At 41.6% G+C, this 16,070-nt stretch overlaps 1 protein-coding gene across 1 annotated transcript in view; it reads right to left on the bottom strand.

Moving 5' to 3' along the window:
• LOC118689901 (complement C4-like) overlaps positions 1-15,727 on the bottom strand; it is a 51,676-nt gene extending 35,949 nt beyond the window's left edge. The window contains exons 1-7 of the mRNA XM_036388372.1: positions 15,662-15,727; positions 11,333-11,392; positions 4,260-4,342; positions 2,601-2,793; positions 1,411-1,591; positions 699-769; positions 301-386 (exon numbers count right to left, since the gene is read on the bottom strand). Of these exons, the coding sequence (XP_036244265.1) occupies positions 301-386; positions 699-769; positions 1,411-1,591; positions 2,601-2,793; positions 4,260-4,342 (614 nt within the window). The 5' untranslated portion in view covers positions 11,333-11,392; positions 15,662-15,727. The remainder of the gene's footprint in view (positions 1-300; positions 387-698; positions 770-1,410; positions 1,592-2,600; positions 2,794-4,259; positions 4,343-11,332; positions 11,393-15,661) is intronic.
• Positions 15,728-16,070: the final 343 nt, after the last annotated feature.

A 16,070-nucleotide genomic window follows, 5' to 3' on the forward strand; every position in this document is an offset into this window, starting at 1 on the left:
CACTTTGCAGACTAGCCCTTTTAGAAGTGCTCCCTTGAATGCAGCCATATGTTTCAGCAGATATTTGAGCAGTTTAATTGTTCTTTACCAGGATACATGTTGCTAATTGCAGCATATTTACAGTAAATTCTGGACTCATCTCTCCAGGATGAGGTGCTTAAAGGTGAAAAGATACTGATCATAAGCTCCACATGTGTCCCATGGTGAAAGAAAGACAATTTTGAAAGGTAATTCAAGAAATTCAGCAGTTAAAAATCTTAATCTACAGGTTTTGATGCAGAAGGCACAACAGCAACATACTCAGCAATGTCAGGTATAGCAAAGTGTTCGCCAAACACCGCGTTTATTTTCCGGTCTGACTTTTTAACCACCATTCCCTTGGAATTCTGTTGAGACAGAAGAAGCAAACATGAAATTATGCACCAGGTGTCAAATATTTACATCCAAAAACTCAAGGTCATATTCTAGTGCTGTGGAAGAGAAAATATTTTGCTTACTTTCCTACTGTATTATCCACATGTCACATATCTTCACGTTTCTGATATCGGCAAAAAATAACTACAGATATCTCACTATGTGCAAATACAGATTTCTGGAGAGGAGTCCCAGTTATTGTTATGCTCTTGGATGTTTTGTAAGTTTTTTCCATAGCTCCTGTGCTGAAGAAGCACTCATCAACAGTGTTTTTCCATACTTACTAGCAGAGCAACTGTAACCGTGTCATCTGTCGGCCTCATAGCATTGTCCAGAATGAAGATCCTGTATCTGACTGGTTAACAGAAAAATAAATATGTTCACAAATTTCTTTCTGGCCTTTCTATATACATATCATTGCAATCTGTAAACTTAGTTACCAAATTTAAGATAAAACACTTTCTTTTAGTGAAATGTGAGAAATTTAAAGAAAATAATTGCATTCTTCCGTAGCCTTTGCATGTTACATGACTGGATAAATTTTTGAAGAAAATTCTGAAAATTACTTAGGGAACTTCACTCGCTTTTGTATTCCTTCTGCAGTTGAGGCCTGAAACCAAACTCACACCCTTTTTTTACTTCCCTCTTTTGTTAATTTAATTGCTAAGTAACAAAGCAGTGGGGGTCACAAAGAGCAAAGGTAACTTATCGCTGGTGTTACAAGCAGAAGCAGTAGGAGTTCAGTTTTTGGCAGTTTCTCATGAATTTTTTCCAAAGGAAAGTCATCATTAACATTTTGAACAAAAGGGAGCAGAATTTGTCTGTCTCCCTTAAAAGTGACTGTCTCTGGAGGCATTTCCACAGGGCTGCTGCAATGTGCAGAGCAGTCCCTGCAGAAGCCCTGGCTGCTGGAACAACCGGCTTGTTATTACTTTTCTAATCCTGCCCTTGTAACATCCATATTCAACACCTGAAGAGAAGCATTTGTATTTCTACCTTGGGAACTCGGTGTGTATATGGGCTTATCTGTCTGGATAAAAATGTAGCCTTTCTTGGAGGACAGGAGGATGCGAGTGCTCTTGGCAGTCATGGGGAGCTCCTTGCTTTCAGTGACCAGTAGAACATATGGCAGATGACTCTTCTTGAACAGGCTCTGCTGCAGACTCCCTGGCTTGATCTGAAGAGAATAAAAGGGAAAACCCCACAGAGTCAGAGATGAGGCTGGTAACTTTGGGACCACATAGCTGAGGTCCCACAACCGCTGAAGTGCTTAAATAATCTTGTTAGCACCATTCGACATAAGATTCACAATTATATCTTTCTTGCTGGGTGTTATATCTTTCTTACTAGATGAATATTTCTTTTCAAGTAAAAATACTCTCTAATCATCCATTTTCCACCACAGAAATACACTTTCTTCTGCCCAGTCTCAGTAATTCCAGAATTCAGTCTACATGCCTGTTGATTTCCATTTACCACATATCCTGCAATCGCTATTTATGCTAAAATCTTGGTTATGAGATTGTTGCTTTACTTCATGCAGTTTAATATCTTGCTTCTAAACATCACCCTTGACAGGAACCTGATTTGAAAGCTCTGCTGTTAGCTTTGGGAGTAACCAACCAGAGCCAAACTGAATATTGCTGTGTGCTTTTTTTCCCAACCAAATAGCCCAAACTAGTGCTACTGAAATAAATCCTGCCAGACGTCAAAGAACTGTGCCAGGAGTAAATGATGCAACATAGGATGTAAAGAAATAATCAACTTAAAAACCTGTAGAAAGAACACAGGCTTTGGTCTGAGAGACTACATATTTTTAAAGGTTTCTCCTGTATTGTAAAATGGCTAGTAGTAACCCAAAGGCCTGAATGCATAGTTTAAGTGAGGAAGAAAACCCAACAGTGATAAAACAATTACATTTGTTTAAATTAAATTTCATTTATCACCATGTGACAAAATATTAAGCTTGTTATATGGGCACAAAAGAATATTCACAATCACCAGTGAAATTACATTGGGCATTGTTTTATTAGCTGGATGGGTGAATAGGGTGCTGCTGTCACTGGAATTGGTTTTGTCAGTGCCTCTTGAGATCAGTGTTGTCTCTGTTCCAGCCTATTCCAAGTAGAGATTATGTGCTTTTTATCACCAAATAAAAAAAAAAATCACTGTGATGTCAGACTCACCATTATTTTTTTCATCTCTTGGTAGCCATTATTTTGGTTAAGGTTAAAGTAGATCTTCTCTGATACGAGCTGATTTTTCGTCTCCTCCTTGAAGAACGCAGTAACTTGCACAGGGCTCTGTGCCCCGTGGACTTGAACTGTTATCGTCTCATGTGTGCCCAAACGTACCACATTTGGGGCAGTAATAAGAAATCTAAAACAACAGATAAACAGATTGTCCAGTATGTATGTTCAATGACTGTCCAAACAATATGAATTTTAAAGATAAAACAAGCTCTCACAAAATAGCTGAGCGAGGGACTTGTGGAGATCACCTAATCCATTGTCCTTGTTAGTCAGAGTAGAGATTAAAAGTAAATAATTTTCTCTGACTGATGTCCAAATTCTGAACTTTCCCATTTAAGCCCTGTAAAACATCAATCACTATACAAGGAGGAGAAAAAGCCTGCAATATATCCCAGGGATTACCAATGCAATTTATAACCTGGTGCGACTCAGAGAAAGCTCTATAAACTCAAATTTCTGAAACAGAACGAGGGCATGCATTGAAAGACAATGAATACATATTAATAAATACACAATTAATGCTACAAAGTTATGTATCTTCATGTACTAGCACCCACATTATGCCAGCTTATGCTTTAATGTATCAGGAGGGATAGATTCCCTATATAACCATATGTATGGGGTTACAAGTAGCTGATCTTCCTTGCAATATCACTGTGAAATGTTGGAAATGAGAGATCACAGAAGATAAGACCACATCCCTGGGAAGGGCTGATTTGGAGGCTAAATTGGTTGGGATTTTTTTTTTCCTCTTTATTATTTTCCTTCATTCTTGACCTACTCTGGTGCTTCTAAGTAATTGATTTCATGACCTTTAAAATGTAGATCATTATCCTTGCTCTCATTTTTTTCAAGTCTATTTTACACAAAACAGTTTTACAAAAATCAGAGAACTGTGTGAAGAGCCAAGTCCATGATGTCACATAGACAAAGAACAGTTCTGAGCTCAAGACAGGTGCTTTTGGAAAATGATCATTCTGCAGAATGTTTCTGAAATGAAAGGTGAATGATTTTCTATTATCAGAATAGGTTGGCTGAACTACCTTTTTTATTTTTCAAAAAAAAACCCTCTTCTTTCTTAAATGCATAAAATGAAAGGCGAGGTATAGAAATCAGGGAATAAAGCTGGTATTTAATTTCATTCACTCAGAGTCTCTTGGCTGTAGCAAAAGGTGGCACAAGGCCTGGGTTATATGTAAATCTCCACTGAAATAGAGGATAAATATAGAATACTGAAGGTCTCCCAGAAGTTAAATCTTTGCTTTCTGCAATTTATAAATCAATTACAGAGGGTTTTTTTCACCCAAGATTTTTCAATCCCATAAATGTCATGAACGATAAATGAGCGAACAGCAACAAGAGAGTGAACAAGCTGTTCACTCTCTTTTTAATTGTTGGTTCCTGAGAGAATATTTCTTCCTTCAAAGGGTAGCTTTAAGCCTTATACTTCTTACCTTTTTAAGGTTACACAAATTTTCAGTGGTCCAAGAACCTGGCTTTTTTTGATTCTCTATTGGGAGAGAGAGACTATTTCCTACCTTCACTTTCAAGGGATTTGTTAGGATTGAAGGATTTGTAATAAAATATACTTACGATGGTGCTTGTTGTGTAATGGACAGCAGCAAACAAAAGCTCACCAACGATACCAGCCTTTCCATTGGAAAACTCTGCAACATCTGCAAAACAGAAGCACCAAAGAGCCACCATCAATCCAGGTGCTGGCTGTAGGAAATGGGCTGACAGCACATTGCAGCAAATGATGTTGCCTATCCTGGTTATTTATTAATAACTTGCAAAACTATGCAGGCAATAGTGATGGACATGCTGGTGGTGCACACAGTAATACCCTAGGGAGAAACATTCTGGACTAAGTCACAATTTTATACTTTTTTGTTCATGCATTCTCTTCCCAGCTTCAATGTTTTTACATGACAGCAACTAAAAGTCAAGTGCAGAGAGAAGTTTTCACAAATACTACAAAGGCATCCCAAAATCCAACAAGACACTGTGGCTTGAAGAGAGGCTGTAGAGTATTTCTAAATGGGGACAAATGCAGGTGACATGTTCCTTCTCTAAGCCTTTATTTAACCCCAGGCATCTCTGTGGTCCAGCAAAGGTGAGAGAAAGTTCCTTCTGTTTAGACAGCACCAAACGTGCTGTGCTGGAAATCTACCTGTACAACTCAGTCTCATTCTGTGGTGCTTGGAGGAATTCATCTGCCTTTACTTCATTGGAAATGAAATTGACACCTCTGTCTGAGCCACTCAGCCCAATTTTCTTTTATACCCAAGACACTGGGCTTTTCCAGAGGGCAAGTAGTCTCATCTTACCATAAACATGTAAGATGAATCATCAGCTGAAGGCATTCCAGACTGAACATCTTAAAAAGTAGGATACTGATAAGCAGGGGAAAAAAGCCCATCTGAAGAATAACTGTTTGTACAAGAACCAGTTTTGATCAAAGGTAAATGAAAGAACTGAAACCATCATCAGGTCTCATTTTTGCAAACTTTTACTGGATCGTTTTCTCCCAAACACAATTTTGTTGACCCATGAAAATGGAAACATGCCCATCTGATTTTCAGGCAGGTCAAATCCCAGAAATCACATGGCTACTCCCAGGCTCTGGTGATGAACTGCCCTTTAACACACCACAGCTAAGTCTGTGTCTTTAATCATTAGCAATGGACGCCTTAAATCAGCACTCCCTTATTTGCAAGGTGAATTCACGCTCACACCAAAGACTCATTGCCCTTTGTCATGGGACTTTCCCTCACCACGTGCCTAAGTGACATCTCCTGCCTTACTTCAAGACAAGGAGATCGGGAAAGAGAAGAAGCTGACTATGAATCAGTTCACTGTTTTACACTTAGTGTGCTACAGGTTGGTAACTCCCTCTGACACAAAATGAGACAGAAGGTACTCTCTGTCGACTGGTGGTCGCAGAAAGGATGGGCAGCAGTAATAAGCTTCAAACTCATGTCAGGAAAAGCTACATTTTGCCTACTCTAGACATAGTTTTTTGGCTTTTTTTGTTCCCCAAGAGACAGTCAGTTTCCTTCACCTCTTCTGGCTTTTTCTCTCACATCAGCTGTCAGGAGAGAGGAAAAACTTGAGGAAAGATACCTGTGGATCCTCAGGGTCAAATCCATGCTCTTTGGGAGATGTTTATAAGATTTCAGACTCGGGAACCATTAAGAACAAAGTTATTTTCTCTCTGCCCTCCTTCCCCACCTGCTAATTCACCTGCTAATGTACTCACAAAACTGATTTATTTCCATGCCAGAATAATTTTCCTTCTGGCCTCCCAAACCCAATAGAGATGATGAGGAAGAGTAGAGATTTCCACCATAAAGCTGGTCTATGTTCAAGGCAAAAACACGTGGAGAAAAAAAGTCCTTTTGGGAACTGGGCTTGTGCTCTCTCTAGGGAGAAGAAGAGTCTTGTTAAACCTGAAGCTGGTAAAATAAGGATTATCACTCTTGCAGAGATAATGGAGAGAGTTAATAAAGAGCAGCAGTGGTTGTGGAGCATCCTAAGGCTCCTGCCCTTTTCAGAGCCTGTTCTGCTGCTCCATCTTGCACTGCTGCCATCCAGGGTTGGAGCTGATGCAATCACTGAGCAATCCTAGTCCCTAAAACAGGACAAGAGACAAATGTGAGTGGGTCCTTTGTTTTTCTCCAGACAAATACAGAATAAGAAAAGAAATAACATCTGCAAGGTCAGTGCCCATTCCTTGAGAAAGACATAAGGGAGTTCTCCCAGCTGAAAAGCCAACAATTTCCAGAAGACAGCAACACAACCAGCAGGGATTTCCTACTCCAGAAGTCACAGGAAAGGCACCTCTGGAGTGTGAGGTCACACCAAAATCCTGCTCTGTGCCCATCTTTGTCAGAGGGGAGGAGATGGGATTTCCATTGTCCAGGCTGGCTTGTTTGTCAGGGACCGAGGTCTGTTTGCACAGCAATGCAAACAGCCATGTATGAACTCACAGCTAGACATTTTCACAGACCACTTTCTAAAGGGAACCTCAGAAAAGATATTATTTTGGTTTCACTTGTCTTTAATTGGATTTGTACACTTTTGCTTCCTTAAGTGAAGTATGAATAAATATATGAGAATACACAACAACTGTCCATAGCAATATGCAGCATAACTATTTTATACTTGAATTTAAGGAGGTGTTCTGACCCTTAATAAAGCTATTTTGTCACCAAAATATAAACCAGTGACTTCAATTAAATATAATTTTTTCACTGTATCTTGCAAACGCAAAAGAGCAAGCTTATGCATAACCACCTGTATAATGGGAATTAAAATTCCTTATGCTTAGTTGGTCTGTCTCTGGGTTTGTATAAAATAATCATTGCTTTTCTAGTATCACAGATTCTTCACACAGTGATTTGTAGTATAATGCAAAACATTCCAGTCCAAAGCCACACTAAAATATAACAAAATGAAACTAAATAAAATAAAACAATCTTGGTTGAAGGTCTCCAGCACACCCATGAGAGAGAGAACACAGAAAATTCCCTCTAAAATAACTTAAATGTCTTTTCTTTTTCTAAAGGCAAAGTCCTTTCCTGTTTACTCATCAGCCACATTTCACCTATTGATCCTTCAGCTGGCCCATGTGGGCTGTGGAAAGCACAGCCTGGGATTGATGTGTGTGTGAGCCCCAAACCTGGGGAGACAGAATTGCTTTATTTTCAGTATGTGCTGTCTCTCCTTTCAGTACCTTCATTTGAACTTGGTGGGATTTCAGAGTGTTTTGAGCAGCAGCAGCAGTTTTTGTTCCTTGGCATGAAGAGCTTCCCAAAGCCTTTTTCCCCTTAATCAGCCTAAATACTAACGAGGCCAAACTCTCCTTTCACTTTTGTCCTGTGCTCTTTCACCTCTGCTGGGCAGAGGGGTACAAAGGGCAGCTTCGCAAAACCCATTTCACGAATGAGCCCTGCAGTGACATCCTCTCTGCCAAGTTACAGGGACTTGTGACAAACACAAAAGGCAATATTTCACTTCTGACATTTCAGAAAATTAGATTTTGAAATCCCTTTTTCAACAGCAGACTATGAAGTGTGGGTCTAATTGGAAAAGTTACTCTTAACAGCAGGATGGCTTCTCTTTAGTGTCAATACAAATTGGAATTGTAAATTAAAGCCATACTTTTTTTTCCTACCATAATTGAAGTAATGAAATGAAAAGGCTGTAGCTGCTTTTGCCACTAAAAATTCTTTAAAAGTTCTGCATTTAGTGCTTCTATGTGTATCTACTGAAAAAAATCATATATTCAGAGGAGGAAAACCAGATTTCCCTGGCATTTTCTGCTTTTACTGATGAGTCTGCATTTCCTGGGGATTAAGCCTTAGTTTTTTCTCATGGTTTCTTCCTCCCTTCTCTCTCATTCTCTAAATTCTGTGATTTTCTGAATGTTGTGTTGAAAAAATAGAAATAAGGATTTTTGAAAATACACACAAAACCAGCACTGCTTCTGTAAAATTCTTATCTTGCAAAAGTGATCTATGAGAGATTATTTTAGTTCAAGCAATAATTGTGTAACACCACTGTAATAACATTTCACCATATTGTAAAAATGCATCCTGTTTTCTTGGTAAACCATGTTTTCAAGGATCTCAGTGCTTTTGGCACCTTTAAGAAGCCATTGACCTGGCCAGGAGGAGAGGAGATACCTGAGCATGCAAGTGACTCACCCCAGGTGAAAGCACAGAGCTGCTGGAAATGAGGAATAAAATAATTTGTCCTAAATAATACAGAATATTTGGAGTACTGCCCTTGTACTCAAACATCCTGATACTCTGCCTAGAGGCTTGTTCTCAAATCCATCCTTTGTGGTTTACTGTTTTTTTTCTTTCAATTTTATGATAAACCCCAAAGCAACCCAAATTCTTCCTTGTTACCAACTGTAAATTACATATAAAAATTAATGCATTTCAAATAATTTGATCTTTCCCAACTTCTCCATTCCTCTGGACTGTAATGAGCACAATTGTTTCTCTAGGGAATTCTTTTCTTCTCCTTTTCAAGGGAGTAAAAGGTAAGAATAAGTCTAAAGAAGCAAAAGGTATCTTGAGCACATCAGTGGAAAAAGCTAAAATTTTAAGTAGCTGAGAAGAGTGAAAACAAAGGTTGCAAATCCAGTTCTGTGGATTTGGAGGCATATTGTGAAATCAAGTAAAGCCAGTCTCTTGCAGGAAAATTTTAGAGAAGTAACATATAACTGAGCCTCATTCCTAGGATTTCCTGACTTGCTGCATGGAGACAGTCTAAGGTTTCAGACAATTGCACAATTTTGCCAGAAAACGTTTTACAGGCACAGCAAAAGAGAAAAAAATCCCATACCATATACAACCACAGCTATCCTTATGCCTACCTGCCACTGGCAGCCTGCCCTGCTCTGATCTAAAAATTAAATCTAAAACATCCACTTCACCCAGCAACTCAGAGGAACACGGGACACCAGAGAGGAGAAAGCATCTCCTCCCCCAGGCTGGGAGGAGACTCAGCTCCCACCTCCATCACACTCAGGCAAGTTTAGGTCAGCTCCACTGGCAGATGGGAAGCTGCCCTACTTTTTTGATCCCTCAGTTTATTAGATGAAACACAAAGAGAAAGGAGGAAAGGGGACAGGATGTTAGGGTCAGGAGAATTTTGTTTTCATTGTAAAAGAGAAGCTGCTCAGTGAAAGCAGTTTCAGTGTCAGGAGCTGCAGCACCTCCCCATGTGGCAGGCCTGTCATCTGCTATCCTGATGGAGAGAGGAAAAGTCTGGATGACTTTTGTAGCAGCTCAGTGGGACAGTTGTTCAGGTAATGTATGCTGATCCCTTCTTTCTCTGAAATTTAGCCATGGAGCTCTTTGTGACACTCAGCTTTTTAGGCAGCTCTTTGGATGAACAGTGTGCCTCTTTTTCCTGGCAGACACAGACACCGTACCCAGCCTGGACACAGCAATCATAGGAGGAATGCTCCCTCATAAACCCAGTTTTACACAAAACCACCTCCAGCAAAATAATGCAAAAGAATTCAGCTCTGCTGCCCTCTCAGTGGCTTAGATGCAGAGGGGAATATGGATGCCTTCAAAAGGGGACTGACTGGATGTCCCCAAAGCCCTGCTGGTGCTACTTGGATCAGACACCCTGCCCAGATTATACAGTTGACTTTACATTGTACCCACAGGAAAAAAAGGTGAAGCTATAAAAAATGCGAACAAAAAGGACATTTTAATGCATTTAGTCAACATATCTTGGAAGACACAAGGATCTGCTCTTGCTAATATGTGACTACATGTCTTGCTACTTTGTGCTGGTTTTGGCTGGGTTAGAGTTAATTTTTTCAGAGTAGCTGGTGTGGGGTTGTGTTTTGGCCTTGGCCTGAAAGCAGTGATGATAACATGGATGTTTTTGTTACTGCTGAGCACTGCTGACACAGAGCCAAGGCCTTTTCTGGTTCTCACCCACAGCAGGCTGTGGGTGCACCAGGAGCTCCAAGGGGACACAGCCAGGACAGCTGACACCAACCAACCAGAGGGACATTCCAGACCATACCATGACAGCTGGGGAAAGAAGGGAGGAAGCCAGGGACATTTGGAATGATGGCCTTTGTGTTCCCACTGGTTTTTTTACTCTTACAATTCTCTCCCCATCCTGATGCAAGGGCAATGAGTGAGCAGTTGTCTGGTGCTTAGTTGGTTTTATGGGGTTAAAACACACATATATATTTTTATGACCTGGGATACTTTTCCAGACTGTTCACCCTTGATTTTTACCTGACCTCTGAATGAGGAAGATGAATTTTCAGTCACACCAGGATGTAGTCTAAAAACACATCTGCACCTCTCTGGTTCAGCTTGTGGTCCCAGCAGGATCCTGCTGCTGCCTCTGACAGCAGGGCAGCCTGCAGCCCTGAAAGCAAGGCTGGGGCTTTACCTCTGCTCTCCTCTCTTCAGGGTGGGGGACAGAGAGGTTTGGCAGCTGGTGCCAGCCACATCTGGGCATCTCTCTTAGCTTTCCTTCTTCTCCCTGCACTGGGTGTGTCTATGGGGTCTGTCTCTGGATCAGTGTAGAAAAAAGGGCAGCTTTGAAAGAGACAGTGCTTGTGGAACTCTAAGACTCAGGTAGAAGCCCAGATCTGTGATCTAATTCCCTGGGTGTTTATGCTGTTCCTGGGCTTGGACAGCATCTAGCCCTGCACCTGGAGCCCACTGGCCTCTGTCAGCTAAATGGGGAAGCAGGTTTCTCCTCAAGGTTACACCCAGCTGCTTGGGGCTGCCAAGGCTGGCCCTTACCAAGCAGCTCATCCTTGAGCTGCAGTGTTCTGCCTTGCAGGCTTTTCTCATCCTTGCTGCCACCAGTGATGCCTTTTTCAATTCCCCCTTCTTTTCTGCAGCCCCCCCCCCCCCCCCCCGCCTTTGGTACTAGCTGTGCTTTGTTGATGAAAATGTGTCTTGAAGAGCTGGTTTTTGGCCTTGGTTCTTGGGAGAACCAAGATAGGATGGGTGCCTTTGGAATGTGTTTTGTCCTTCTGCCTAGAGAAAGGCCATGGAAAATTACTGGGAAAACTAGCCACTAATATAAAAAGCTACAAATATATGTGTGAAAAATTACAGAGAATACACAAAAGAAAAAGGCAAAAATCAGCATGGCCTTACCAGCAGCAGTTTCTTTATATCTGGGGCTGGCTCCTGTTTCACGGGCTTTTACACTTCTGCCTGAGCAAAGATAGATAATAATAAAGATGCAGTCATCAGAGATCATTAAGAATTACACACAATGTATGGATCCCTAAATTTCCAAACAGCTCCCTTTTCTTTGACGACTTCTTGGAAGACACAAGGATGGAAGACACTTACTGAAGCTTCTTGGCTTCAGTAAGTACATTGCAGATGCACATTTAGGCAGCAAGCCCAGCTCCAGTGGCTCTGGAGAATGGTATTAACTTGTACATTATTCTATAAATATCTGCCATAAGTTTGCTGCATGCATTCTCCTCTGAGGGATCAAAAAGTGTTGACTCACAGTGGCAGCATTAATGCCTCTGACCTGGCTCACATTTGGGATGTCAATACACTTTAGGACATGGAATCTTGCAGCCACAATCTGCACAACCCGCAGCATTTATATACTGCTGTTACTGCAGCCTGAAGCAGCAACAATGAAGATTTGTAACACCACAGCTGGAAAAAAGGTAGTGTTTTTCCCCCTAGCCTATGGTTAGAGAAGTGTATTCCACACCTGTGATTATTCTCTATGTGAGTAGCTGGAAATAGCAACTTGTTTGGATAGGAGCATAAAGTACTCTGCAGAACATTCCTATCTTGGTTACACACCATAAAAGATCATTTGCCCCTTTGAAAATATTAGGCGTGACAGCATCAAGCACAGCTTTCCCATCTGTAATTTCCCCCATCACCTCGCTCCCAGAGCCTTGCTGAGCCTGTTGGCAAAGCATCCCTTATCCCAGCGATGGATGGCACGGCTCCGGGAGGCTGGAGGGGAGCCTGCACACACGCGCGGAGTCCTGGTGCCATCCAGTGGCAGCTGTGCTCTGCACCGCGCAGCAGCTTTCGTGAAGGACTGGGCAATTGCCAGCCCTGCCTTCTCAGACACCAGGTGTCCACCTCCCAGACTGTACTTGGAGTAACGGAGAGTCAGCTCCCGATTACCACATCCTCAGGTGGCTCTCCACAGCGCAGGGTGCTCCTACACGGGCTGTGGATCTGAGCCATGTATGTGACAGTCAACTCAGCTAAGTGGGTTTTAAAAAGCAATTTGAGGTACTGAAAGGAGGGTTTCCATCCTTGTTCATTCCAAGTAGTGCTTAAACATTTGTATGTAAAAAAAAAGAGAAAATAGAATAATACTCCCCAGACAAGTCCCAGGGAACCCACTGGCAGTTCAGAATCAAGTGTTATCTTTTGAGACACCTCTGGTGGGATTCACTTTGGAATACTGAGAGTTGCCCCCCCTCTTGACATCACAACCTTTACTCATCTGTCTCCAAAACCACCTTGTCTAGATACAAGTCCAGGTTTTTATCCAGCTTGCTTGATCTATCATTTTGCAAAGAAATGAACCAGCAAAAGCAGTGCTGCTCAAATCAAATTTTCAGGGTAAGTGTTTCCAAGGTCAGTGCTCTCAGTTGGCAGCACAGTTCAGGGCCAGTCATGAACACCTGGCTCTGCAGGTGCATCAGCCTCATGGCATTAGACTGTGCAAGGCCAGATGAAAAGGTTTGTGCTGACCACCACAGTTTGCTGCCAAGTTCAAGGCTTATCTCATTTGAGTCCTTTCTGGGGTGATTAGTGCACTCAGAAGTTTGACCCCACTGCACACCTTATGGACTTTCTGATTTACTGCAGCACACTCTTCCCACTCCCTGAGAGTCAAGAGCTTATCTGGGAAAACAGATGCCTTGAAAATGTGGGGCCTCTATTCTTTGTTCCAGCTAAATTCCACTTATAACTAGAAGGGAGGGTAAAAGATTACTTTAAACCATCTTTAAGATGCCCCTATTTCACAGCAGGCAGAGGACTAACTTCACTTCTAATAGGAATTAAAGTGCCTTAAGGTATTGTGATAAAAGACCAGCTGTTTAGGAATGCTAAGACCTTTCAGGCAAAAAGGAATAGGCAGAGAGGGTCTTTGGCTTCTCTGTCATAACATGTATCTCTGAGGTTAAGAAAACAGAAAAAAATACTTTCTGAGGATATTTATTTTACTGCTTATTCCTCTTTACAGTCTGCAGATAGCCCTTCTGAGGTGGGAGTTACAGTAGAAGTGAAGACTGTGTTAATTATATTTACCATGCTCTTAAAGAATAAATAACCCTATCTGTAACTGAGATATCTGAAAGTGCCCTCTCTAAGGAGTCAGACTGGCAGGATCCACTACATGGAGCAGTGCAGCACTGTATAAAAGCAAGATAATAGGTATAAGGTAGATACAGAAGAATGCAGCTATGCACTTAGGAAAACAGTCCCCATACAAATTTAGATAAAGCAGAAGGCATTTCTCCCTTTTCTGCAGCCTTGGGAGAGGTACTCTGACTCCCTCCCCATCTGCCTTCAAAGGTGGCCCACAAACACCATTTATGTTGCTGTGTGCATCCCTCTGCCCTCACCCACAGGGGCTACTCTTCACTTCTGCCACCTGACACAGAATTATCTACTGCTTTTCCACTGCAGAGTCCAGAGTGAAAACAATCTAGGACCTCAGAACACAGCCCTAGATGGTTAGAAAGAAGCAAACTCCTTAGTGATTAGAGAAAAGAAGAGAAAGCATTTCTCATACCTTGGAATCTGGACAGTCAGCCTGGCCTTGCCAAAGTTCAGGTTTATCTTTAGTTATGGAGACTCCTTAAATGGCAATAGAAGAAACATGGGGAGAAAAATCTATACAGAGGAATAATCTGCTCATACCCATAATGCTGAGCTGCATTTGAAATAACAGAAGACTAAGTGAAGGGGATAAACTTGTGGAAGAGTTGTGACATAAGAAATTCCCTTGTGGTGTTTTTTGTTGGGGTTTTTTGAGTTTTTTTTTGGGGAAAAGGAATAATCAGCCATACAAAAATTAGTGTTGAAAGCCAAGAAGAACAAAAGCAGAACTGTGGGGCTGGAGGAGTGTTTCTATCCCCTCACACCACTGTTTTTTTGTTGTGGTGTGCAAGTGAGGATACCCAGGGTGCTCTAGACCAAGCTCTTCAGCATTCCTGCATCAGTGAAATGAGAGGAGGGAGATTTTCCCAAAGCAGTTCTGAAGGGAAATATATACATATGGGTGTATACTTGGAGGTAAAGGAGATCAAATTAGGAATTTAAAAAAGCAGGTAGAGATCTTCATTCATTGCAGTCATTAAAGAGACTGGATGAAGTCTTACTTTCCTCATGTCCCTTTACCTTTCAGTAACAGCGGTCAGAATTGGCCTAATTTCTGGTTTCCTTGAAAACCCTTTAGTGAGCAAATTTATTCTAGCAGCTGGAGTGCAAACCTTGTAACTAAAGAAAAGGCTGTGAGCAAAGAGATTTAGATGGTTCAGAGGGATTTCAGAGAAGTGTGCATATGTAGGTTATACATATACGTGAGTGTGTGCCTGCCTGTATCTGTGCACAGATGTGCACACGTTTTGCACAAGTTTCCAGGGGTTATAGATTTTCTTTGGGCTGTGCAATAGCTGAAAAGAACAGAAGGTGGCATGTTTTCAACATTTTCATCCAGCAAGTGCAGTAAAGGAAATGAAAGGAGCTACATTAAAGGGAAAAGGATACAGGAGAAAGAAGAAAAGAGAAAGGTAAACCCAGAACAAAGCCAATTTGATAATTCTCTGCTGTTAATGATTGTATAGATACTGAAGGCTATTTCTGTTCCTCATTTTAGCAGTGTGATTCATTGGTGCCATAAGGGCTGATCTGACTAGAATTTGGAAAATACCTGGTCAGTTCACTACCGTAATATTTTTAAAAAATTGAAAAATACAGGTATGTCTTTTTTTCTGGGTTGTTCTTTTATTTGTTTGGGTTTTTGGCTTTTTTTTTTTTTTAGTGATAAAATTCACACAATATGACCAGTTAATCAAGTACCATATAAGGAAGATAAAAGTAGCCCTGACAAAAAGTTTCCCTTTAAAGTGCAGATACATAGGAGATAGTACCAAGAAATTAATTGAGAATTAATTGACATTTGCCAAAAAGTTATGAAGCAAAAACTCCAAAGAAATGAATTATAAATTATAGAACTGTGTGTTTGCAGGTCATTAAATTAAGACCTTTCTGAATATTTAATCAGGCTTTGTGCAACTCTTACCACAAGCAGGTGCCTTTTAGTCTGCAGGGGCACCCTCTTGGCCTGCCTGCTTTTCTTTAAAGCACAGATTTCACTTTCTTTTCTGACCCACCACTCTATGAGAATCAAGAGGTTCCCCATGCCCTGGGAGGCAGCAGCAGGAGAAGCCCCGTGTTCAGCTCGTGTTGGGGACTCACCATGTAGGAAGCTCCTCTTCTTGAGCTCTCCTTGCACTTCTTTCCACAACTAATAGCCACAGCTCCTTTAATGAGAACCACACTGCTCCAGGGGGGTGGTGAGGGCTGGTCTGAGCAGGACCAAAGTCACCCCTCCTGCCAGGAGCCACCAAGGAGCTGAGGCTCACATCCTGTGGGAATGAAGCTGCACTTTTGTTGCCCCTTTGAGAAATCTTGGACAGCGTCTGACAGCAGACAGCCCTTCTTTGTTCAGCAGCCAAGAGCCCTCCTTCCCTGGGCAGTTGATTTGCTTTTAACTTCATACCTTCACCAGAAGAAAAAGACTCTCTTAGAATGTCAGGGGAGCAGGGAGACAGGTCTCAGGTGGCCCAGGGGCTGGCAGCATCCCCTGCCACGGGCTGCTGGAGAC

The sequence above is a fragment of the Molothrus ater genome, chromosome 2 (assembly GCF_012460135.2).
Source record: "Molothrus ater isolate BHLD 08-10-18 breed brown headed cowbird chromosome 2, BPBGC_Mater_1.1, whole genome shotgun sequence".
Taxonomy (NCBI): domain Eukaryota; kingdom Metazoa; phylum Chordata; class Aves; order Passeriformes; family Icteridae; genus Molothrus; species Molothrus ater.